The sequence below is a fragment of the Triticum dicoccoides genome, chromosome 3A, assembly GCF_002162155.2.
Source record: "Triticum dicoccoides isolate Atlit2015 ecotype Zavitan chromosome 3A, WEW_v2.0, whole genome shotgun sequence".
NCBI classification, from domain to species: Eukaryota; Viridiplantae; Streptophyta; class Magnoliopsida; order Poales; family Poaceae; genus Triticum; species Triticum dicoccoides.
The window spans coordinates 323,127,734-323,154,757 of NC_041384.1; the positions used below are offsets into that span (position 1 = coordinate 323,127,734).

The 27,024-nt window shown below is 44.7% G+C and overlaps 1 protein-coding gene across 4 annotated transcripts in view; it reads right to left on the reverse strand.

Moving 5' to 3' along the window:
- Nucleotides 1-8,227: 8,227 nt before the first annotated feature.
- LOC119268133 (protein LNK2-like) overlaps nt 8,228-27,024 on the reverse strand; it is a 47,972-nt gene continuing 29,175 nt past the window's right edge. Inside the window, exons 2-9 of one of the 4 annotated variants that reach the window (XM_037549653.1) lie at nt 23,918-24,287; nt 23,683-23,800; nt 23,483-23,606; nt 23,291-23,386; nt 13,151-13,858; nt 12,871-13,028; nt 8,667-8,809; nt 8,228-8,570 (exon numbers count right to left, since the gene is read on the reverse strand). In XM_037549653.1, the coding sequence (XP_037405550.1) occupies nt 8,485-8,570; nt 8,667-8,809; nt 12,871-13,028; nt 13,151-13,858; nt 23,291-23,386; nt 23,483-23,606; nt 23,683-23,800; nt 23,918-24,287 (1,803 nt within the window). In that variant the 3' untranslated portion in view covers nt 8,228-8,484. The remainder of the gene's footprint in view (nt 8,571-8,666; nt 8,810-12,870; nt 13,029-13,150; nt 13,859-23,290; nt 23,387-23,482; nt 23,607-23,682; nt 23,801-23,917; nt 24,288-27,024) is intronic. The other 3 variants (XM_037549654.1, XM_037549655.1, XM_037549656.1) reach the window with 3 other exon arrangements.

Genomic DNA, 27,024 nt, shown 5'->3' on the forward strand with positions numbered 1-27,024 from the left:
TACATACTTTCGATCCGACAAGAAGGACCACCATTGTCAAATCAAATTCAACTAAAGTAGGAAAGAAAAACACCCGCCAGCCACTTTATGTAATACAAGTTACATGTCAATCATGGAACCGGTCTCTTGTGCATGGACAAGTAAAGTTAGTCCGTGCCGCTTCATCCCACAATACCGCCAAATCGAAATAAGAGAAGGGAGGTAAGAAATCTGAACATCAATGCCCACAACCAATTTGTGTTATACTCGTGCATACCATCTACGCATAGACCTAGCCCATGATGCCACTGATGGGGAACATTGCATGGAACAAAAAATTCCTACGAAACACCCAAAGATTTATTGATGGAGATGCAAGCAACCAGAGGGGAGTGTGTATCTACATACCATTGTAGACCTAAAGTGTTGATGATATAAAGATCATGGTTGACGTAGTCGTACTCGCGTCGCGATCCAATCTGATCCAAGCACCGCACGTGTGGCACCTCCGAGTTTAGCACACATTCGGCTCGGTGAAGTCTTCTCCTTCTTTACCCAGCAAGCGAGGGAGAAGTGGTAGATGAGATTGAAACCAGAACGACGGCGTGGTGGTGGTGGTGGCAGCGGAACACCAGTAGGGCTTCACCAAGCGCTGACAGAACATGGAGGAGGAGTAACGGGAGGGAGATGAGACAAGGGTTTTGTGTAGCCAACCCCATATTTCCCTCCCCTATTTATATAGGGGTACGAGAGGGCCGCCCAACCCTTGTCCTCTCCCCCAAGGAGAGGGGGCGGTGGCTGGGGGGTGGAGTGCCCTCCAAGCCAGGTGGAGGTGCCTCCACCCCTAGGGTTTGCCTTCCCAGGTGCATGGGCCATGTAGGGGCTGGTGCGCCTGGCCGTATAAGGCTAGGACGCCCCCTATAACCGATGATGGCCTAAGGGATGTGGTGGAACCCTTCATGGACTTCTAGAACCCTCCGGAACCTTCTGGAAGCTTCCCGGTACAACATTGGAAAAAGGCGAACTTTTTCCGGAACCCCGATAATAACTTTTCATTTTTGAATATTTATTTCTGGACCATTCTAGAGCCCCTCGTGATGTCCCAGATCCCATCTGGGACTCCATACAACCTTTTGGACTTCATCGTATTAATATCTCAATGCTCCCTTAGAGCTACTAAAGGTTAAGTGTGCGACCCTATGGGTTCAGGAACATGCAGACATGACCGAGACTCCTCTCTGATCAATAATAATTAGCGGAACCTGGATGCCCATATTGATTCCCACGTATTCAACGAAGATCTTTATCGGTTGAACCACAATCTCGAGGATTTAGTTAATCCTATATACAATTCCCTTTGTCTAGTGATATGTTATTTGCCCGAGATTGGATCATTGGTATCTCCATACCTAGTTCAATCTCGTTACCAGCAAATATCTTTACTCGTTTCATAATACAATATTCCCGTGACTAAACTCATTCGTCACTTGCTTTGCCAGCTTCTTGTGATGTTGTATTAGCGAGAGGGCCCAGAGATATCTCTCCATCACACGGAGTGACAAATCCTAGTCTCGATCCATGCAACCCAACAAATACCTTCGGAGATACCTATAGAGCACCTTTATGATCACCTAATTAAAAACTGATGTTTGATAGCACACAAAATATTCCTCCCGTATCTGGGAGTGGCATGATCTCATGGTCTAAGGAATTGATACTTGACATGAAGAAAGCTATGGCAAATAACTAAGTGACACAATCTGATGCTAAGCTTATGGTTGGGTCGGTCCATCACATCATTATCCTAATGATGTGATCCCTTTATCAAATGACAATTCATGTTTATGGTTAGGAAACCTTAACCATCTTTGATCAACGAGCTAGTCTAGTAGAGAATCACTAGGGACACTGTGTTATTTGTGTATCCACACATGTATTTAAGTTTCCGGCCAATACAATTCTAGCATGAATAATAAACATTTATCATGAACAAGGAAACATGATAATAACCATTTTATTATTGCCTCTATGGCATATTTCCAACACCTTACTCCATGCTTGACCTTCAATGATGCCCGATAGGGGCGGCATCATTTTCTATGGATTGTTCATTTCGTTCAGAGATGGACGGGTCCATTACCACCTCTCGTATGATAGGATCTTTCTACTCTCCTACGCGCCTGGCTACATGGCCTCTATCCGTCGTTGTGTCCGCTCAAGTAATGTGTCCTTGTGAGTGCATGCACCACATGCTTGGTTATTTGTTTTGCTGCTCAGGGGGTTGATTCTTTGCATGTCCCTTGATTCCAATAGAATTTAACATTTCTGTGTAGAAATCCAGGAAAGCGCTTCTCTAGTAGACAACATGACATACAAAGGGCGAGGCCAACAATCCAGTCGGCAACTTTCCCAGCAACGTAGAACAGCAAGGGCGGCAGGAACGGTCCAAGCAACCAATGGGATCACCAATGTGTGGGGCCAGAAAAAATTAGCCAGTACTAGACGAGTGGGGTGAAGAGCACTACGTGGGACACACTAGGTTTAGAATTGAGGGCTCATAGAAAATTGACACGTCATAAGTTGAGCGCCCACCTGCCAGCACTTTCCAAACGGCTAAACCTCGTCGCCCATTGTCGTTGCTTTGCATTGCCGATTTGTGCATTTGTGTGAAGGTCTGTTTGACGGGGCCACAACTGGCTATCCCGCCCATTGGCCATCCAGTGATCTACTCGGTTCACAATGTGTTTCCCTGCAATCGGTTCCCCTCTCTGCTACCTACCTGTCTCGTGCTTATGTAGGGTTGTGGTTGTCATGTCCTTTTATGCCCGGCACACAGAAGCATCCTATGATCGTGTAGCTTAACATCCTGATCTTAGATGGGTTTGTTCTCTTTGGGGATAATTTATATCACTCATGAGAAACATCCTTCAAATAGTTCTCCTAAATTTTTTGTTGTAGATATGATGAATATTACAAGTGCTTGCCTTGTTTGAGGAGTGTTTGGGGATTGCTAAGTGATCAAAGTGTACTGACCCAAGAACCCTCTATTCTCTCCTCTATTGCTTGTGTTATCTCTTGTTACAAAAAGACTTGTCCTCCCTACGGTCGCGGTCCTCTCGCAAAAATGAGGTATAGTGAAGTCGGACATAATTAGTCACTTACCTAATCTTTGACATGGGGTGTTGTTAGTCAATTGGTCGCCTGACATGAGCAGGCACCTAAGCACTCGAGTACTATTGTCCTCCGTGACCCCCCATGCCTATGAGACAACAAGGCGTCGTTGTTATTCAGTCAAAGGGGTGCCCTGAGTCATCACCTCCATCCACTTGATGGGTGCAGAGCCTTATCATGCAGGTTGACGCAAACTGCATTGCATGCTGTCATCATGATGACCACCAATACATAGGTTGCGGTAGGCTATGGTTGTTAACCCACCTCCTTCATTTAATGCATGGTCGGCCCCTCTGAGTACATCTTCCCATCGAATGATGTAGTGGCGTGGTCGCGATCGTCCATACTTGCGACCGTAGTGAGCATGCCAACGCTCTAGCAAGTGCTCAATCTTGCATCATGGTTAGGTCTTGTCGGCCATGATCTATAGACAAAGATCTGCATAGCACATAAGCAGGCCCCTAGGCCATGCGCGCCAGCCAACATCTCCATCTCCCTCCTTTCTCATGTAATTTGTAAGATTCAATATGTTGATGATATCAATGATGCATTCATCTTTGTGTCCTAGTGCAACCTAAAGCCTAGAAATCTCCTTGGGGGTAATATGCGTCCATGAGATCCTTGGGGGTAATACTACGTACTAGTGTGACCTAAAGCCTAGAAATCTCCTTTCCCTCTATTCAATCATATAGTTACAACCCCTTTTACTTTATGTCCTAGTTTAGTTTAGTTTATGTCCTAGTTTGCGGTCTTGTTAAAGAAAACCTTTTATTATCGATTTTCTAGCAACCGATAGAATAGACTATTTCCAAACTATGGTTTGGGACTGAATGTAGCTACATAGATAAAAACATAGTTGTGGGGTAGATAGTATCTTCCTATTTTCTCCCCATGGGTTTGACACTTATCACGAATTGAAAGACCATCAAGCTAAAAGTTGTAATTATCTTTAGAGCTTTCAAGCAAAGATTGCATTCCTCTATGCCTACTTTTAATTTACTCAACTTGGACTCCTTGATTCTTCACAGAGATGATCTCTGGTAAATCTAGAGGTGCCTTTTTCGAAGAACAAATATATGTTGTTATTAAAGTGTTGCCTTCAGATAAAGCTCCTTGGCCAGATGGCCTTCAACACTGATTTTATTAACTTTTACTGGGATATTATTGCACCTTATTTCCTAGACTTATTGAAAATTGCTTCCACTGTCATACTAACACTAAAAGCATCAACTCCTCATTTATCACTCTCATCTCAAAGGAAGATGCCCTTGTGAGAGCTAGTGATTCAGGCCAATATCACTGCTCAATTGCCCCATCACACAGCTACTTACCAATATATTACAAAGAGTTATTTTGCAACTAGTGCACATAAATCAATATGGCTTCTTGAGGAATATGTATATCCAAGACAATTTGCATGGGCTTATGAATTTATACATCAATGTCATCAGCCCCATAAGGAGATTGTGATCTTAAAGCTCGATTTTGAAAAGGATTTTGACATTCTTGAACATCATACCATCAAGGAGATACTTGCTGGTAGAGGTTTTAGGCCAAGATGGATGCTTTGGATTGACATGATTTACTCCACTGGGTTTTCTTCAGTTTTCTTGAATGGAAACCTAGGGAAGAAATTTCTTTGCAAAAGAGGAGTGAGACTGGGTGATCCTCTTTGTCCTTTGATTTTTGTTATAGCTGCTGATTTGCTACAATTTGTTCTCAATGAGACTATGCAAAATAGACCGACTGAAGCTCTAGTTAACAACAACTCTTATTTTGATTTTCTTGTCATTCAACATGCTGATGAAAACTATCATTCTGATGTTTACTTTTGTGACTTAGTTTATTCAGATAAAAAATTATTATGCATTTCTCTTCTTATACTGGTTGGGAGTTAACTATGACAAGTCCATCATAGTTCCCATTAACACCCCTCACACAAAAATGCTTGAACCTGCTTCTATTTTGGGTTGCTTTGTTGGTTCCATGCCTTCCACATGTCTAGGATTTGAAGGAAATATGCCCTAGAGGCAATAATAAAGATGTTATTTTATATTTCCTTATTCATGATAAAGGTTTATTATTTATGCTAGAATTATATTGATCAGAAACTTAAATACATGTGTGAATACATAAACAAATATCGTGTCCCTAGTAAGCCTCTACTAGACTAGCTCGTTGATCAAAGATGGTTAAGGTTCCCTAACCATAGACATGTGTTGTCATTTGATAACGGGATCACATCACATTTGATAACGGGATCACATCATTAGGAGAATGATGTGATGGACAAAACCCATCTGTTAGCTTAGAATATTGATCGTTCAATTTATTGCTATTGCTTTCTCAATGTCAAATGCATGTTCCTTAGACTATGAGATTATGCAACTCCCGGATACCGGAGGAATACCTTGTGTGCTATCAAATGTCACAGCATAACTGGATGATCATAAAGATGCTCTACAGGTATCTCCGAAGGTTCTTGTTGAGTTGGCATAGATCAAGATCAGGATTTGTCACTCCGAGTATCGGAGAGGTATCTCTGGGCCCTCTAGGTAATACACATCATAAGAAGCCTTGTAAGCAAAGTGACTAATGAGTTAGTTGCAAGATGATGTATTACGAAATGAGTAAAGAGACTTGTCGGTAACGATATTGAACTAGGTATGAAGATATCGACGATCGAATCTCGGGCAAGTAACATACCGATGGACAAAGGGAATTGCGTATGTTGTCATAAGGTTCGACCGATAAAGATCTTCGTAGAATATGTAGGAGCCAATATGGGCATCCAGGTTTCGCTATTGGTTATTGATCGGAGAGGTGTCTCGATCATGTCTACATAGTTCTCGAACCCGTAGGGTCCGCACACTTAACGTTCGCTGACGATATAGTGTTATATGAGTTATATGATTTGGTGATCGAATGTTGTTCGGAGTCCTGGATGAGATCACGGACATGACGAAGAGTATCTAAATGGTCGAGAGGTAAAGATTGATATATAGGACGATGGTATTCGGACACGACACCGGAAAAGTTTCGGGATGCACCGGGTAGTCATCGGGTCACCGGAAGGGGTTCCGGGCACCCCCGGTAGGTGTATGGGCCTAATGGGCCAATGGAGGGACAGACCAGCCCATAGGGGGCTGGTGCGCCCCTCTCCCTGGCCGGCCGGCCCTAGGGAAGGAAAGGGGGAGGGCTAGCCCCTCCTGCCTTCCCCTTCTCATGGGAGAAAGGAAAAGGGGGGGGCGCCTCCCTCCCCTGCCTTTCCCCCGCACCTAAACATGGCAGGGGCGCCACTTGGGAGGAGACCCCAAGTAGGATTCGACGTAATTGGGGGCACCTCCTGGCTGCTCCCTCCCTCCCCCCACCTATATATATGTGGAAGGGGGCGCCTAGCACACCCTGAACAATTGCTTAGCCGTGTGCAGCGCCCCCTCCACCGTTTACACTCTCGGTCATATTTTCGTAGTGCTTAGGTGAAGCCCTGCGGAAATAGCTTCACCATCACCATCCCCATGCCGTCGTGCTGCCGAAACTCATCCACTACCTCGTCGTCTTTCTGGATCAAGAAGGCGGAGAACGTCATCGACGTGATTGTGTGCTGAATGCGGAGGTATCGTACGTTCGGTACTCGATCAGTTGGAACGCGAAGAAGTTCGACTACATCAACCGCCTTGTCAAACGCTTTCGCTTATGGTCTACGAGGGTACTTAGACACACTCTCCCCTATCGTTGCTATGCATCTCCATGGATAGATCTTGCGTGTGCGTAGAAAAAAATTTGTTTTCCATGCAACGTTTCCCAACAGGATTACCACTATCTCTATCCAAACCCAAGCTAGGATTTTGTGCCCCTTTTGCAAAGAGTGGAGAGAAGATTGACTGGTTGCTCAAATATGCTACCATATGGAGAGAAACTAGTGCTAGTAAAATCAATTTTTTCAAGCCTCCCAATTTTCTTCATGAGCTCACTCTCTCTCCCTGTTGGAGTGGTTTCTTGGCTCAATACATATCTCAGGCATTGTTTTTGGAGAAAATGTGGGATGGGAGGTAAGGGCACTCTTTAATTGTTTGGGACAAAGTCTGTCTTTCTAAAGAGCAAGGAGGTTTGGGGTTCTGGATCTTGCAACTCATAACAAGTGTTTGTTGATGAAGCACCTTCATAAAATTTTCAATTCTGAAGATTTGCCCTGGATTAAATTAATTCGGGAAACATACTTTGAAGGTAAGTCACTCTCTAATAGATATGTGGGCTCTTGTTGGTGGAAAAGCATATCAAACTCATAGCAGGATTCAAAGCAGTGACCAAATGCACTATAGGGACATCATCATGATGGGTGTGGGCACATTTGGATGCAAAGAAACTCCTGGATTTTGAATCATGAATACCCAAGTGTTGCCTCTTGGAGATACCTCCTTAAGTCTGATCTTCTATTATTAACTCACACGATCAAGAATAAGTACTCGACAGAGTTCAAGAGCTAGATCTTTGATTGTCTTGCCTAGTTAGCAACTCTTTTCATTAGAGTTTCCTAGGGCTGGAATAGGTTGAGCCAATGGCTTTGTTTTCTCTTTTTTGTTTTGTCTTGTAAAACTTTGTAAATATTTATATTAATAAAAAGTATTAAAATACCGTAGAATGATTGTTTCACAGCTTGGGCTTCAAAAAAACTTACCAACCCGGACATTAATTTCATTACGTAAAAAAGGAAAACTGAAAAAAAAAATAACTTCAACAAAATTCAGCCCGATTGGTACGTGAGTGATCAAATCCAGTGGATGCATGCCGCCTCAATTAATACAGCCAAATTGGCACTGCCTCTATGCACATATATAAGATGTTTTTGTTTCACATACAGATTTGAAAAACATCTTATATTTGTTTACAGAGAGTACGAAATAAGTTCATCGACCAAAATGACCGTAACTTGCACCTTCGAAAATACAATGACATAAGTGAACTTTAGCGCGGGCGTATTTTACCCCCAAAAATAAGTACAGAGCAGCTGTCTTAGAGCTCTATACACGATTCCAGTCTCACTCTCATCTCGACAAGTCCACATTGGTCTAGTGCATGCAATTCTTGCTGGATCTGATGCAAAGGGGTCAAAAAGCCTGAAAACGGCAAACGTGCTATAAAATACAGTACAAAGACCTGCGGGACGCTGCGGCCGCTGTCTATAGAAGTAGGGTACCATTCGGATGTCACGTTGGTCTCCATCTGCGTACTCTATGGAGAAAAACCAACCATCCAGGGGAAATGGGCGTATCAAAATGCAAATACAGAATTCCTATTTTACTATCATTTGAGTAAACTCTGAATACACATCCGTTACACTGAAGGCTGAATTGCCATTTCCTGCGCAGTCTGTTGATCTCCTGATGGTCGCCCAGGCATGGCCCCAGGCATCTTGGAATCTGCAAAATATTGCAATATTCAAGCCATCATGTTTGTTTGTTCTACACGTAGATCTCATGCTAGTAGTCTAGAGATATAGATAATAACATATTCACCAGCTTCAAGTGACATCAGAGTCGAGGATGTGATTTCTTCCTTTGCAAGTGTTGCAACCGTCGAACATGGTCTATGAAACAGCAAATGGGCTACAATTCGATCAACTGGATTGGTGTCTGTTTCTGCTTCCTTCACCAGAGATCTGATATCCAGATACAACGATGAGCCATTGTGAATACTCGCAGAAAAAAGTACTATTAACTACTCCCTCCGTCCCATAATATAAGAGCGTTTTTGACAATAGTGTAGTGTTAAAAACGCTCTTATATTATGGGACAGAGGAAGTACAAAAAATGCACAAAAGGCAGCTTGCTGTTTACATGCCACAAAAGAAGACACACACGACATGACCTTAGGCTTGACCTAGGAGCATGTGAAGTTCAGATCCTTTCAATTACTTGCTAGGGTTATGAAGGAATTCCAGAGCATCTTACATGTGGACATGGTTGTATTTATTTACGTGGCAGTCCCTTTTCTGAATCTTCTTGTATCAGCCAACAACGATGCATGTTCCAACTACACCAGTAAATACCACCTTTACGCCTGCATCCCCAAGCGACGCCGAAAGATCCGTTGCGTTGCCGACGGGCTGCACGACCATGCTTGGGCTCGTGATATCCATGGCAACCTGGGCGTTCATGAGATTGGCCAACATCTCCTTCTATGGCATGCGATCCAACACACTACCCTCTCGGAAGAGCCGGACCAGCTTGTCTGGAGATGGAGCGCGAGCGGGAGGTACACTGCCCAATCATGCTACCTTGCCACTTTCCAGGGATCAACCAGCTGCAGCGCCTTGACACTGATCTGGAAGACCTGGGCTCCGCCAAAAGTGAAGTTTTTTCATTGGCTAGCCAACCTGGACAGATGCTGGAGTGCCGAAAGACTACAACGCCGTGGCCTGCAGCACCACCCCTGCTGCGTCCTTTGTGACCAGGAACCAGAGACGATGCAACACCTTCTTGTCACATGCCCCTTCTCGAGGCAGGTATGGCACGACACCCTTGCCTGGCTAAGGATGACGTGCAGACCACCTGACCGGGTCTTTTTTTCTGGGTAAAGAGGAACTTGTCATTTTGAATTCTTGGGTTCAGGAATTCTTCTATAATTTAAATGACTCAATAAAAGCTTTTTTTATTCTTTTAGTTACTGATTTTTTTGTTGGATTTCACTCCACTCAATGGTGGGCCAATAATGAATTTTTTTGCATATGTATTAAGACGCTTGGCCTGATTTCGAAATTGTCCAGAGTTTTATATGTTGTTTTCATTGCAAAAGCTTCCATCTCCGAATGGTGGCTTGCTGCCAAGGCACTAACCCCCAAGCCACTCCGCAAGGGACTGGCATCTGCAACGCTCTTGACGGGATGGATGATCTGGAAACAACGAAACGGATGTGTATTCGAAGGGGATCAACCATCAGTGCACCTGCTAACAGAGAGAATTAAAGCAGAGGCTGCCTTATGGGTTCGGGCCGGGGCTTCAAGCCTCCGATTGGTGACCCCTAGCACCTGGGATGTCCACTAAGATCATTGTAAAATAAACTGCCAACCACCTCCTAGGAGGCGTGTAACCTGTTCCCCACTTTTCAATGAAAAGAAACGCAAAGTCTTTGCGTTTTCTCGAAAAAAAAAACCTAGAGCTTCCAAATTTCAGGGGAATATTTGCCTGTTGCCTCAAGCACACCAAAGTGTCCCTATCATCAAAATGTCCATGCCAAAGGAACACTTGTAACCAAGGATTTCCTAGAGCTAAGTAAGAACCAATGAAATGTATATCTTTTACAAAATATATGTTACTTCAAGAAACATGATAAGATTTCCTATTTAACTAGTTTAATTTCTTTTTTTACACAAACCCCAACAATTTTGATATTTTTGGGCATTGATATACAAGTCTTCTTTTCTTTGCATTTTTTCAAGCTAAGCAATTCTGATATGTTGGTCAAATTTGGTATTTCAAACAAAACTAAAATCATTATAGTTGAAGTTGAACTTAATTGAAGCAACAACTATCATGGCATGTTTCGAGCCTTCTTTGCCCTTCTTTTATTTTATTTTCTTTCCCCTTTTTCTTCAGCAGAATAACACATATTGTGTATGAACTACATAAAATAATAAATGGGACCCCAATTTTATAAAGACAGTACAGCAAGTCTGCCTAGCTATACAATCTATCAGGGCATATATACATGCCTAGCTATACAATCTGTCAGGGCAAGTCTGCTTGAGCTAGATGTTAGATCTAGAATCACAGTGGAGTCACCAATAGCCCCTACATACCAGCACACATTTCAAGATTTAACTTTGACCATCAACTAGACCAACACTGTAAGTTATGTGACTTCAAAATTATACTAATGAAAATAAAAATGTTGGCGCACATAACCCACATTTTGTTGGTTAAACTGATGGTCAAACTTGATTCTTGAAATGTGTGTGCACCTTATTCAACCCCTCACTTCCAAAACCGGGATTTTAATCCCCTCAACTATCCAAAACCAGGCAAATCATCCCCTCATGCCCTGGTAAGTGGTTTTCGATGGTGGTTCTGCAAACGTGGCAGCGAGGAGACATGGAAAAGGTCTGCTGCACTGGGTGAGGCCATGCGCTGAGCTGGGAGCGCGTCGAGAGCTTGCCGGAGGCGTAGTGAATCGAAGGAGGGGGCGCCATGTCCAGGCACGGAGGCGCGATTGAGGCTGCCGACCGTTGTGACAGCAGCGGAAACTATCCACAGCAGGACGCGTCACTCCATCCCGCACGAGCCATTGTTTTCGGGCTCCACCTGCGTCCATCCCATGGGAGGTTTCGTGTTGCAGAACAACATTAGGAGCTCGTTTCCCCATGATGTCCGTTGTCCGGTCACAGGCCACGTGCATCAGTTCGGCCGTTGTATGGAGCCAGAGAAAAAAGTGATGATGTTGCTCATGGCCTGCGTCTCCAGGGACATGAGATGGACGTGAGAAGGAGCAGGACGAGAGACGTGCAGATCATGTCATCATGGCATGTGCTCGTTCGGAGGTGGAGTTCCTGAATGCCATGGCCGAGGGAGTAGGATAGTCACTGCTCCACGGCACAAGAGTCTTCAGAGGTGCCCGCTCGAACGCCCCCACAGTACCTGTGCAGGGCGACGCAGAGGTGGTGTTGCAGCGCGTCGCCATCGCCACAACATCTCCGGACGAGCAGCGCGTTGGGGACCCTGCCGCTTCTTCTTTGCAGAAAACTTCATGACAATTGTGTGGGTATTATCATCCCGACACTTGCGGCCTGCTTGATAGGATTTAGCATCTCCGGACAAGCAGCGCGTTGGGGACCCTGCCGCTTCTTCTTTGCAGAAAACTTCATGACAATTGTGTGGGTATTGTCATCCCGACACTTGCGGCCTGCTTGATACTCCCTCTGTAAACTAATATAAGAGCATTTAGATCACTAATATAGTAATCTAAACACTCTTATATTAGTTCACAGAGGGAGTAGGATTTAGCGGCGCCCAAAGTCGCCGACACTTGTCATCCCGACGCGCGCAGCAAGCGGTCATGCACCTCGGCCCTCGGCATTCCCACGGACATCGGGGCCACCATGCATGCTGACTATGGGGAAGGCGGCAGCACAACACTTCCGCCATAGCGCTGTGTGGAGGTGCGCGTAATAGGAATACGCCGACGGCAGTATCAGGTGGACACCCACGCTGGCCTACTCGGATTGTGTAGCGGCGGGATGGCAAGCTCCCTGGAGTCAGGGACTAGGGGCCGTATCTGCTAAACGCGTGTCTTGACTCTTGAGGAGATGGACGATCGAGTACCCTGCTGCTAGTTTTCCTCACCGGCATGCGCCACGGCCTCGTCAGGGGAGCACACGACGGAGTCGCCGGAGATGCGGACATGTGCAGCTCCATTGATGTGTCTTGAGGAAAGAAAAACAGGTTTTCTAAAGAAACAATTGATTACACTGACATGTGAGTCATGAGATGAGATGGCAGTGTAAGTCAAACAAAAAAATCTGGTCAGCGTGCCATGTGGGCAAAACCACCTGCCAAAACAGTTTGAAGGGGGTGATTTGCCTGGTTTTGGATAGTTGAGGCAATTAAGATCCCGGTTTTGGACGTGAGGGGGTTATCTGTCCAAAATGTGATAGTTGTGGGGTTATATACACTCTTTTCCTGGAATGGAGGGAGTACTAACCCACTTTGGCATTAAGCAATATACCTTTTTCTCCTGTTGGATGCGTCATTTTCTGAAACTTCATCTTCATCTCTTTTAGTCTTGTTACTGCTAGTTCTGTCACCAGCAATTTGTCTCTGTGAGGAACTATGAGCCAATCGAAGCAGACTGTCTCGAATGCAGAGTCGAGTTCTGGCATCCAGCTGCACAAGGAATAAAATATTTAGTCAATTTCATTTTCATAAGACCAAATCCTGCAACTGAAAAGTGTTTCACTCAACACATGAACATCAATAACGTTTTACAGAAAGAATAAAGAAATGACCTTCCCAAGGGCATCTTTAAGCTCATAATATATTTTTTCCTCTATAAAGGGATCATCAGGAATTCCAGAATTCTTATGAATCTCTTTACGACAAGCTGAAGTCTGCTCTGGTGCATTTTCGTCTATGATACCTGAACTCCCTAATGAATCTGAGTTCTTCTTCCTTCGGGAGTATGCTCGAGGTACCAAAGTGTCCCTGCCCGAACCCTCTTGACGAAATTGCTGCTGCTGTTGTTGAATAGCTCTCAGGGCATGTTGTTGTTGCCGGAGCCTAAGCTTTTCAATCTTTTCCTGGGGTGTCATCATCAGTGCCCTTGATGGCATATCTTGTGGCTTTTCTGTGGAACTTGATTGCTTCAGAGGATCTACTGAAGTTTGGTAACATGCAGCCTTTGGGTTTGTCTGATGGCCTTCAGCCTGAATATTTGACACCGCCGGAATGGTAGGACACGGATATGCAGGATATCCATAGCCAGGGAATACAAGCTGAATAGCATCTTGAAATAGCTCCATATTCTTGCTATCGTGGAGCAGTGCATATTGACGAGTCTGAAAATGCTGGACAGGAGGTTCGGACAATGAATGCAAACTGTCTGGTTGCTGGTGTCCTTGCTTCTGGGAGAAACCACTTGTATTGTTGGATGTTTTACTTTTGCTTCCTTCATCTGGTTTTCTTTGTGATTTCATTGGTCTCTTCTCTACATCTCCCTACAAAAGTGTCACATTTATACTGGGTTGTAACAAGCCAGGTCACTCACTGAAACAAGATGTAACCAAGTACCTATTGTTTTGACCAATTTTAAACTACATATAAATTCTAGGCTATCAAAACGGCAATTATAGTAGTGAAGACAGTTCCCAATAGGAGGGGGGGAAATGTCATACAGGATGAATCCAGAGAGGATCAACTGAATACATGTATAGAAAAACAGCATACATTACAAGTAGCATCTTTTGTTCAGAGGTGTGTGGAAACTTGCTATCCATGTGCCAGAGCCATGAGTTGGTCGCGAGATCTTATGAGTTTCACCTCTAGCCTACCCCAACTTGTTTGGGACTAAAGGCTTTGTTGCTGTTGTTGTTACTTTTCTGGTGAACATCAACTATTGGAGCCTTAGGCTGGATAACAGATATCAGATTGGTATAGCCAAATTTATCAGGATATGACCATCAGCTCCATTGAGGCCAGTTCAAAAGATCTCTAAATTGCAAGTGAAAAGTAAATGATAACTATGAAGTGAATACGTGTTTAAAAATCACTATACTGGACAATTGACACTCTTATACTATGTGTTAATTTATATGTTTACAAAGGATAGCAACCATGTGAAGAAAACAATATTCCAGATCATCATGAAAGATGGTGATGAATTCATTCATAAAGATGAGCATATGCATCACATGGCTAGCTACCACCTTCAATATCTATACCAATATAAAAAGAGCGAGTTGCGGAGAACCGACAAATCTCACCTGTTCAACCGCATCTATCCAACGGTCTACGCTGCTCTTGTGTTTTGCGTTAAACATTTTTAGCATTAAACATGTTTAACACCCTCCACTAATTAAAAGCATGCCTAATATCAATGTCAGCATTAACCAGGTAATTATATCTTTCCCTATTTAATAATAAAGCGGCTAATAATAAAGCGGCTATTGCTTCTGCCCGCTCACCGTCATCGAAATTACCCTCGAAGTTGTCAAGAATTACCCACCAACGCCACCCGTAAGTGGTAAATAAACGTACGATAGAAAAAAATGTTTCGTTTTTCTTTTTCCTTCTAAAATTCGTAAGCGGCATGGGCTTCGGTGAAGCAGCACAAAGGTTGTGAAGGAGCAACTCCACCTTGCTGCTACAATGTGTACAACACAAGTGTTGTGCTAGATATCGCTCTAGAGGCGAATGTAGGCTGATAGGGCAGCAAGAGTTCAATCCAGAACTCCTAGGGCACAAGATCTACTCCAAGATCTTAGATAAGAACAACAAGTTCTATTATAGGTAGGGGTACATAGTCTGGGTACAAAGTGGAGGTGAGGACCTCTATTTATAAGGCTTTGGGAAGCCTTCACATACTTCTAATTATAGCTGGAATACTCTAGAAAACATTATGTAAGTTTCACCATTCTACTCATAGCTACTCACAACTAGAAGACTCTAGAAAACAGTAGGTAGGATAGAAAAGAAAAGAAAAGAAATACTACACTAGAGTGGAAGCATCTAGAAGTAGCCAAACAGATCTGGCATGTGTTTTCTTTCTTCTCATCTAGTGTTCCTCATCATTCTCCCCTGGTTGTTTGGAACTCGCCCTCGAGTTATCTTCATAGAGCGCTTCTTCTGGATGGTAGAGAGTCAAGTCCGCAACATTGAAAGTGTTGGAGATACCCATGTCACTTGGAAGATCTATCACATAAGCATTATCATTTATCTTCCTCACGATAGAGAAGGGCCCATACCTTCGCTGCCTAAGTTTCCCTTTAACACCTAAAGGCAGCCTCTCTTTTCGGAGGTAGACTATCACTTTATCACCGACTTGGAATGATTTTGGCCTCTTTTTGCAACCAGCAAGTTGTTTATATTTCTGATTTTGTGCTTCCAAAGCGCCGCGAATCTCTTCAAATAACTCGGTGTAATTATCAGCAAAGGACAATGCTGATTTTGAGTTTCCCCTTGATGGCAGCTTCACCAGGTCCACCACATGTGTTGGAACTTTAGTGTAGACAATGGAAAAAGGGCTCCTTCCTGTGGATCTATGCTTGGAGTTATTGTAGGAGAACTCTGCAAGAGATAAAGCCAAATCCCATTGCCCCTTTCTTTCTCCACAAATGCAACGGATCAGTTTACCCAAAAACTTGTTCACCACTTCCGTTTGTCCATCTTGGAACTCCATGAAGTCTGACCACTTCTCGAAAGAATAGGTTTGCCACATGATGAGCATCCGTTGTCTTGCCGCATGGAATGAAATGAGCCATCTTAGAGAATATGTCCACGACCACAAACACAGCATCACTCCCTCGTCTTGTTCTTGGCAAGCCCAAGACGAAGTCCATAGAGATGTCCTCCCATGGAGTGACAGGAACAGGCAAAGGCATGTATAACCCTGTGTTCTGGACTTGGCCTTTGTAGGTTTGACATATAGGGCATCGCTGAACAAACTTTCCAGCATCTCTCTTTAGTTGTGGCCAAAAGTAGCGAGCTTCCAGGCTAGCAACAATCTTGTCCCGTCCAACATGGCCACTAAGATCACTTGAATGGAGCTCTCTAACCAGCTTGTCACGTAGAGAACTTCTTGGAATGCACAAACGATCATTTTTGAAGAGATATCCATCTTGCATCAAATAGTCATCACCTAATGGTTGGCCCCTTGCGTGCTTTACCCAAACATGGCCAAAGTCTTCGTCACCCTCATAAAACTCCTTTATTTGATCCATGCCCGGAAGTTCAGCTTCAAAAGAAGTCAAGAGGCATGCACGACGACTCAAAGCATCGGCCACTCTGTTAGTTATTCCAGATTTATGCATGATGAGATAGTTAAACCTCTCCAGATATGCTGCCCATCTTGCTAGCATGCGGTCAACATGCTTTTGATTTCTAAAATGCTTCAAGGATTGATGGTCGCTATAAACAATGAACTCTTTAGGCAGCAAATAGACTTCCCAAGTTTTCAACGCTCTGAAAACGGCGTATAATTCTTGCTGATAGGCACTCCATTTCTGTCTAGCTTCACTTAACTTCTCACTAAAAAAAGCAATGTGCTTCCTTTCTTGAGATAGGACAGCTCCAATGCCTACTCCACTTGCATCACGCTCCAACTCAAAAGTCTTGTTGAAATCAGGTAGTACCAAGACAGGAGCTTGTGATAGCTTTTGTTTAATCTCATTGAAACTAGCTTCAGCTGCTTCTGTCCATTGGAACTTTCCTTTCTTCAAACACTCGGTAATTGGTGCCATGATAGTGCTGAAATTCTTCACAAATCGCCTATAGAAAGTTGCAAGGCCATGAAAGCTTCTTACCTCAGAAATGGTCTTAGGAGTTGGCCATTCTCGGATTGCTTCAACCTTAGAATCATCAACACGAATGCCGTCACATGTTATGACGAATCCTAGGAAAAGAAGTTGTGTTTGCAGGAAAACACATTTCTTCAAGTTGACGTAGAGCTCATTTTCCCTTAGTACTTCTAGCACCTTCCGAATGTGATTAAAGTGTTCATCCTCATCTCTGCTATAGATCAAGATGTCATCGAAATAGACCACAACAAAGTGGGATAAGAAGGGTCTAAGGACTTGATTCCTTAAGTGCATAAAGGTACTTGGTGCATTTGAGAGTCCAAATGGCATGACTAGCCATTCAAACAACCCTTCCTTTGTCTTGAAGGCGGTTTTCCATTCATCCACAGGTCTTATACGGATTTGATGATATCCACTTCTCAAATCTAGTTTTGTGAACACTCTTACTCCACTAAGCTGATCCAACATATCATCCAGACGGGGAATAAGGAATCTATACCTTACACATGCGCCAAGATCCATCTTTCTTAGGCGCGAGCAGGGCTGGTACAGCACATGGGCTAATACTTTCTCGAATGTGCCCCTTTTGCAGCAATTCCTCCACTTTCTCCTTCAATATATCATGCTCCTTTGGGCTCATTCGATAGTGTGGAAGACTAGGAAGACTTGCTCCCGGAATTAAGTCAATTCTATGTTGAATTCCTCTCATCGGTGGCAAACCATGTGGCTCCCCAAGTATGTTCTGAAATTCTACCAATAAACCACGTACCTTTGCTGGAATTTCAACAGTCAGGTGCTCTTCTCCCTTTACAACAAGTGCAGCACACAAATCTGCCTCCTTCAAGTCTTCCATAAACTCATGAGAGGTATGGGAGATAGTTAACATAGTTTTCCCCTCCTCCTTAGAGGTATTACCTTCGGTTTTGTTTGGTAGGATAATGATCTTTCTCTTGTTCCAAATGAAAGAGTAAGAATTTTCCTTGCCCTTGTGTGTATATCCACATCAAATTGCCAAGGCCTCCCAAGAAGAACATGGCTGGCATCCATGTCAACCACATCACACAACACATTTGAGCGATAATGCTTACCCAAAGAAAGTGGCAGGTTGCATTGTTTGGTGATCCTCATATTCACTCCTTTCTTGATCCATCCAATAGTGTAGGGATTTGGATGATCATGGGTTTCAAGCTTTAAATGGTCCACCAACTTCTAGGAGATAAGATTCTCGCAGCTGCAACTATCAATCACTAGTTTGCATACCTTGCCATTCATCGTGCATTTGCTCTCAAATATTTTCTTCCGTTGTGTGTCATCGAGTTGTGGTGTGGAAAATAGGACACGCTGGATCACACATACCACCTCTTCACCTTCTTCTTGACAAACCTCTTGTCCGTCTACATCTTCAGATTCGTATTCTTCCTCATCGCTTTCACCATCATGGATAATCGTGTTAACAAATTTCCTTAGTGGGCAATTAACAAATTTCCTTAGTGGGCAACCGTTGGATATGTGTCCCTCTTTACCACATTTATAGCACTTTGGGCCTTCATTTGCCTTACCCTTGCCTCTAATTTGCTTCGGGATGGGCTGTTTTGTCTTTGGTGGAGTGGTCTTTTCTTCCACTCTATTAGGTTGGTTCCTAGATGAGCCTTCGGTATGAGGATATGGAGCCTTAGTTGTCTTTCTCATCCTCACAAACCTCTCGGCCTTTAAGGCTAGAGCTTGTGCTTGATCAACGGACCAGATTTGTTGCATCATCAATCGATCTTGAATAGCATCATTGAGACCATTGATGTACCTTGCAACTTGTTGCTCTTCAGTTTCAGCAAGGTTGCACCTCACTTGTAGCCTTAGAAACTCCTCCGTGTAATCTGAAACAGTCATATTTCCTTGAGCACAATTTTGAAATTGGATAAATAGGATCTGGTCATAATCAACGGGCAAAAATCTCCCTTTCAAGAGGCCTTTCATTTGTTGCCAAGTTCTAACACGAGGTTCTCCTCTCAGCCTGCGCTCCTCTTGAACGCGATGCCACCATGCACCGGCTCCTCCTTTCAGCTTGTATGCGACCAAAGGAACTCTACGATCTTCCGGAACCTCCATGACCTCAAAGAAAGTCTCCACTTCATATAACCAATCTAGGCACCCTTCAATGTCAACATTTCCATTAAAACTTGGGATCTCAGCTTTCACCTTGTATGTATCTCTTGCATATGTAGGGTTGGGTGCTCTCCGATATGCGTAGAGATTTGGTTCTTCAAGGGCATCATCATATTCTTCACCTCCAGAAGCTTCAACATAAATTGGCCTTCTTGAAGCACGTTGAACAACATGTTGTTGTGGCGGTCTTGCTCCAAGATTACCTCTCCTTCCTTGGTGAGGAGAGCTGTTGATATCCTTTGCGTCCAAGAAACCAAATGGAGAGGACAGAAGGCGGAGGAGGTGGAGGATACCGGCTTTAAGTTGTGGTACACGGGGACGGCTACAAACAGAAATGGCGTAGGCATCTTGATCAACAAGAGCCTCAAGTATGGAGTGGTAGATGTCAAGAGACGTGGGGACCGGATTATCCTGGTCAAGCTGGTAAGTGAGGACTTGGTTCTCAATGTTATCAGCGCGTATGCCCCGCAAGTAGGCCACAATGAGAACACCAAGAGGGAGTTCAGGGAAGGCCTGGAAGACATGGTTAGGAATGTACCAATTGGTGAGAAGCTCTTCATAGGAGGAGACCTCAATGGCCATGTGGGTACGTCCAACACAGGTTTTGAAGGGGCGCATGGGGGCTTTGGCTATGGCATCAGGAATCAAGAAGGAGAAAATGTCTTAAGCTTTGCTCTAGCCTACAACATGATTGTAGCTAACACCCTCTTTAGAAAGAGAGAATCACATCTGGTGACTTTTAGTAGTGGCCAACACTCTAGCCAAATTGATTTCATCCTCTCGAGAAGAGAAGATAGGCGTGCGTGCCTAGACTGTGAGGTGATACCTGGAGAGAGTGTTGTACCCCAGCATAAGCTGGTGGTTGCTGACTTCCGCTTTCGGATTCATGTCCAGCGGGATAAGCGTGCCAAAGTCGCTAGAACAAAGTGGTGGAAGCTCAAGGGGGAGGTAGCTCAGGCGTTCAAGGAGAGGGTCATTAAGGAGGGCCCTTGGGAGAAAGGAGGGGATGCGGACAATGTGTGGATGAAGATGGCGAATTGCATTCGTAAGGTGGCCTTGGAGGAGTTTGGAGTGTCCAAGGGAAGGAGAAGCGAAGATAAGGATACCTGGTGGTGGAATGATGATGTCCAGAAGGCGATTAAAGAGAAGAAAGATTGCTTCAGACGCCTATACCTGGATAGGAGTGCAGACAACATAGAGAAGTCAAATGCATCAAGGACGAAGCAGGCCAACTCTTGGTGAAGGACGAGGAGATTAAGCATAGATGGCGGGAGTACTTCAACAAGCTGTTTAATGGGGAGAATGAGAGTTCTACCATTGAACTGGACGACTCCTTTGATGAGACCAGCATGCGTTTTGTGCGGCGAATCCAGGAGTCTGAGGTTAAGGAGGCTTTAAAAAGGATGAAAGGAACCAAGGCGATGGGCCTGATTGTATCCCCATTAAGGTGTGGAAAGGTCTCGGGGACATAGCGATAGTATGGCTAACCAAGCTTTTCAACCTCCTTTTTCGGGCAAACAAGATGCCAGAAGAATGGAGACGGAGTATATTAGTACCAATCTTCAAGAACAAGGGGATGTTCAGAGTTGTACTAATTACCGTGGAATTAAGCTGATGAGCCATACAATGAAGCTATGGGAGAGAGTCATTGAGCACCGCTTAAGAAGAATGACGAGCGTGACCAAAAATCAGTTTGGTTTCATGCCTGGGAGGTCGACCATGGAAGCCATTTTCTTGGTACGACAACTTATGGAGAGATAGAGGGAGCAAAAGAAGGACTTGCATATGGTGTTCATTGACTTGGAGAAGGCCTATGATAAGATACCGCGGAATGTCATGTGGTGGGCCTTGGAGAAACACGAAGTCCCAGCAAAGTACATTACCCTCATCAAGGACATGTACGATAATGTAGTGACAAGTGTTTGAACAAGTGATGTCAACACTGATGACTTCCCGATTAAGATAGGACTACATCAGGGGTCGGCTTTGAGCCCTTATCTTTTTGCATTGGTGATGGATGAGGTCACAAGGGGTATACAAGGAGATATCCCATGGTGTATGCTTTTTACGGATGATGTGGTGCTAGTTAACGATAGTCGGACGGGGGTAAATAGGAAGTTATGGAGACAAACCTTGGAATCGAAAGGGTTTAGGCTTAGTAGAACTAAAACCGAGTACATGATGTGCGGTTTCAGTACTACTAGGTGTGAGGAGGAGGCTAGCCTTGATGGCCAGTGGTACCCCAGAAGGACACCTTTCGGTATTTGGGGTCAATGCTGCAGGAGGATGGAGGTATTGATGAAGATGTGAACCATCGAATCAAAGCCGGATGGATGAAGTGGCGCCAAGCTTCTGGCGTTCTCTGTGACAAGAGAGTGCCACAAAAGCTAAAAGGCAAGTTCTACAGGACGGCGGTTCGACCCGCAATGTTGTATGGAGCTGAGTGTTGGCCGACTAAAAGGCGACATGTTCAACAGTTAGGTGTGGCGGAGATGTGAATGTTGAGATGGATGTGTGGCCACACAAGGAAGGATCGAGTCCGGAATGATGATATATGAGATAGAGTTGGGGTAGCACCAACTGAAGAGAAGCTTGTCCAACATCGCCTGAGATGGTTTGGGCATATTCAACGCAGGCCTCCAGAAGCTCCAGTGCATAGCGGACGGCTAAAGCGTGCGGAGAATGTCAAGAGAGGGCGGGGTAGACCGAATTTGACATGGGAGGAGTCCGTTAAGAGAGACCTCAAGGAGTGAAGTATCACCAAAGAGCTAGCTATGGACAGGGGTGCATGGAAGCTTGATATCCATGTACCAGAGCCATGAGTTGGTTGCAAGATCTTATGGATTTCACCTCCAGCCTACCCAACTTGTTTGGGACTAAAGGTTTTGTTGTTGTTGTGTTTAATTTCCGCCAGCCGACTAGTCCTGATCGTTGGCCCAAAACTGCGGTGCGGGTATTTGACAAACTTTGGCCATGGTGGTTCGCCATGCATCATCTCCAGCCGGCTGTACCATAGTGCAGCATCATCGGTTAGGTGATAGGAGGCCATCCACACCTTTTCCTTGTCCTCCGTCTGGTGGCCCTTGAAGAAGCGCTCGACACGGTTCAACCAAGGCAACAGGTCGCCCTCCCTGTTATAGGTAGGGAATTCCAGCTTGTGGAACTTTGGAGCCTCCCGGTAGGCAAACGGTGCAGCCAGTGCAGCAGCAGCAGCTGTGTTGTCAATCTCATCTTCATCTTTGCTCTGTGCCTTGCTGGATCCTCCCTTCTCCAGAAGGTCAATGGACACCCTAGCAGCCGCTAGTTGTTCCTTCAATGCTGCAACATCAGATCGCATCTCGGGTAGTGCTTTGAGGTCAGGTAGAAAAGGGGGGGGGGGATTGGTTAACACAGATTCTAGGTTTTCGGTGGTGATGGGTTCGCCCATGGTGGCTGTTCGTGGTGGGTGGCCGAGGAAGGTCCTCTTTGATACCAAGATGTTATGTGCGTGGAGTTGGGAGGTGGAAACTGGGATCTGATCGGAGGGGATAGTGAGGTTCGCCCGTAGGCGCATGTAGGGGCTCGTCCCCTGCCGTGACGCTGGAGGCTCTGAACTTTCAGTTTGGGGCAATTTTCTCTATTTCTTGACTGATAATCCTAATACAAACTATCCTCTCTTTATATAGATCAGAGATCACAAAACTTGGAAAGCAAACCAGATCCTAACCGTTTGGGAAGTAAAGAGAACTTCCTAATAGAAATATATTTCCTAGGGATAAACTTGGACTTCTTGGCCGTCAAGGATTAGCCATGTGCCTGCCTAAGGCCCGCCTGTTGGTATTGTGGTTACGGACTGTGTGGCAGGTCCGGGCCTGCGGCTATAGTGCTGCCCCCAATACCTGTCTGTAACATCTACTACCCCCCAAAAATCCTATCGTATATACAAGAGCAACCAAGAGGTGGTTGCTAGGCATGTCAATGCATTTAGCCATGTACCTTGATTTCTTGTTTGGCTATTTTACTGGGAATACAATTAATCAGAACCGAAGAAGATCCACAATCAGAAGATGGTTGCTTATTTAATGGTACACGCTGTAAAACAATCAAGTCGCATTGATAAAAAAGAGCTCAATGCTACAGAGGAAATGAAAATTAGCAATAAAAGATCCTAGTACTACATATACATACCGGAAAGGGGATTGATTGTACAGTACCGTCAACCACATCTGAACTCGTAACAAGGAAATCACTGCCATTAAAAATCATCTCATTTCCAAATAAGGCTTCAGTGTTGCTGCAGAACCACATCAAGCTATAAGTTTATTAAACCGGTAACAGTATCGTACCAACTATCCATACTTATTGTTTCATTTGATTTCCAACCTTACCTAAACAAGTAGTCAAAATCATCAAAATCTCCAATATTGCCCCAGTCACAGTCGAGAAAGTTGTTGCTCTTTTCTTCATGCTCGTTGCCAAACACTTCAGGTTCACCATCCAGCTGCACTGTATATGGGCTAACGAAAGATATATAATTTGCTCTGAAAGTATTGTGTCTTTACCTTTTTTTTTCCTACATGTGTGGCATGTTTGAATGTAGAAATGTTAAATAATGAAACAAACCTGACACGCTTCTGGTAACTTTTTGTAAACTAGATGCAGAATTGAAATCCAAATATGTTGATGCTATATTATCGTCATTGTAGTTTCTGTCAAATGTAGTGCTCAGGAGAGGCAGGTCAGGCAAGGATTCTATGTCATGTTGTGCAGCTGAATAATGTCCACTAGCCTCAGTGGCAGCCTGCTTTTCCAAACCAGGATGTTCAGTTTGACCCCCTGAAGTACATTCAGTAAGGCCCACAACACTAGCTGCTTCATCATCATTCTTCTTCTGGTCTCGAACACAGATTGATCTACTATCCTTCGTATCCTTGGGGCAAGGTGTTATATGGTCTTCATTCTCCCTGAGTTCAGCCCAGATTCCATCCCCTACCTGCATTTCAAAACCAAAGAATAAATCACCTGGATAAAAAGTAGCAGTGTCTCTGCGTCGCTAATCAAAATTAATTTGCGCATCATACTGAGGAGGGTTGTGATAGGCTTGGCGAGACAACGTCAAAACACAGCCACTCTTATGGAGATAAAACCCAAAAGAGGCGTAACCCACTCAGCGACACGTCACATCGGAACCCGGGTGTTGTGTCGAATGGGCAAGGGCCGGCCATCATCCCCTCAATGGCGCGCCATATCTTGATCTGGATACGGTGGCAAGTGAGCGAGGATCGGGTCGTCGCATCCTTAGTGGCGCGCTACATCGACGCCCAGATGTAGTGGAAAATGAGCAAGGGTCTTCACATTTGACTCGACGAGTGCGAAGGATAAGGAAGCTAGCCGAGTCTAGGAGTGCTTAGGTAGTTGGAACGTAGGGTCCCTAACAGGGAAGCTTCGGGAGCTAGTTGATGCAACGGTGCGGAGAGGTGTTGATATCCTTTGCGTCGAAGAAACCAAATGGAGGGGACAGAAGGCGAAGGAGGTGGAGGATACCGGCTTCAAGCTGTGGTACACGAGGACGGTTGCAAACAAAAATGGCGTAGGCATCTTGATCAACAAGAGCCTCAAGTATGGAGTGGTAGACGTGGGGACCGGATTATCCTGGTCAAGCTGGTAGTTGGGGACTTAGTTCTCAATGTTATCAGCGCGTATGCCCCGCAAGTAGGCCACAATGAGAACACCAAGAGGGAGTACTGGGAGGCCTGGAGGACATGGTTAGAAGTGTACGATTGGCGAGAAGCTCTTCATAGGAGGAGACCTCAATGGCCACGTGGGTACATCTAACATAGGTTTTGAAGGGATGCATGGGGGCTTTGGCTATGGCATCAGGAATCAAGAAGGAGAAGATGTCTTAAGCTTCGCTCTAGCCTACGACATGATCATAGCTAACACCCTCTTTAAAAAGAGAGGATCACATCTAGTGACTTTTGGTAGTGATCGACACTCTAGTCAGATTTATTTCATCCTCTCGAGAAGAGAAGATAGGCGTGCGTGCCTAGACGGTAAGGTGATACCTGGAGAGAGTGTTGTCCCTCAACATAAGTTGTTCAATGGGGAGAATGATAGTTCTACCATTGAACTAGACGACTCCTTTGATGATACCAGCAAGCGTTTTGTGCGGCGAATCCAGGAGTCTGAGGTCAAGGAGGCTTTAAAAGGGATGAAAGGAGGAAAGGCGATGGGCCCTGATTGTATCCCCATTGAGGTGTGGAGAGGCCTCGGGGATATAGCGATAGTATGGCTAACTAAGCATTCCAACCTCATTTTTCAGGCAAACAAATGCCAGAAGGATGGAGATGGAGTATATTAGTACCAATCTTCAAGAACAAGGGGGTGTTCAGAGTTGTACTAATTACCGTGGAATTAACCTGATGAGCCATACAATGAAGCTATGGGAGAGAGTCATTGAGCACCCCTTAAGAAGAATGACAAGTGTGACCAAAAATCAGTTTGGTTTCATGCCTAGGTGGTCGACCACGGAAGCCATTTTCTTGGTACGACAACTTATGGAAAGATACATGGAGCAAAAGGACCTGCATATGGTGCTCATTGACTTGGAGAAGGCCTATGTTAAGATACCACGGAATGTCATGAGGTGGGCCTTGGAGAAAATACAAAGTCCCAGCAAAGTACATTACCCTCATTAAGGACATGTACAATAATGTTGAGACAAGTGTTCGAACAAGTGATGGCGACACTGATGACTTCCCGACTAAAATAGGACTGCACCAGGGGTCATCTTTGAGGTCTTATCTTTTTTGCTTTGGTGATAGATGAGGTCACAAGGGATATACAAGGAGATATCCCATGGTGTATGCTCTTTGCGGATGATGTGGTGCTAGTCAACGATACTCGGATGGGGGTCATAGGAAGTTAGAGTTATGGAGACAAACCTTGGAATCGAAAGGTTTTAGGCTTAGAAGAACTAAAACCAAGTACATGCAGTGCGGTTTCAGTACTACTAGGCACAAGGAGGAGGTTAGCCTTGATGGGCAGATGGTGCCTCACAAGGACACCTTTTGATATTTGGGGTCAATAATGCAGAAGGATGGGTGTATTGATGAAGATGTGAACCATCGAATCAAAGCCAGATAGATGAAGTGGCACCAAGCTTCTGGCATTCTCTGTGACAAGAAAGTGCCACAAAAACTAAAAGGCAAGTTCTATAGGACGGCGGTTCGACCCACAATGTCGTATGGCACTGAGTGTTGGCCGACTAAAAGGCAACATGTTCAACAGTTACGTGTGGTGGAGATGCGCATGTTGAGATGGATGTGTGGCCACACAAGGAAGGACCGAGTCCGGAATGATGATATACGAGATAGAGTTGGGGTAGCACCGATTGAAGAGAAGCTTGTCCAACATCATCTGAGATGGTTTGGGCATATTCAACGCAGGCCTCCAGAAGCTCCAGTGCACAGCGGACGGCTAAAGTGTGCTGATAATGTCAAGAGAGGTCGGGGTAGATCGAACTTGACATGGGAGGAGTCCGTAAAGAGATACCTGAAGGATTGGAATATCACCAAAGAGCTTGCCATGGACAGGGGTGCATGGAAGCTTGCTATCCATATGCCAGAACAATGAGTTGGTCGCGAGATCTTATGGGTTTCACCTCTAGCCTACCCCAACTTGTTTGGGACTATGTTGTTACTGTTTTTTAGTCTCACATCATAAAATTT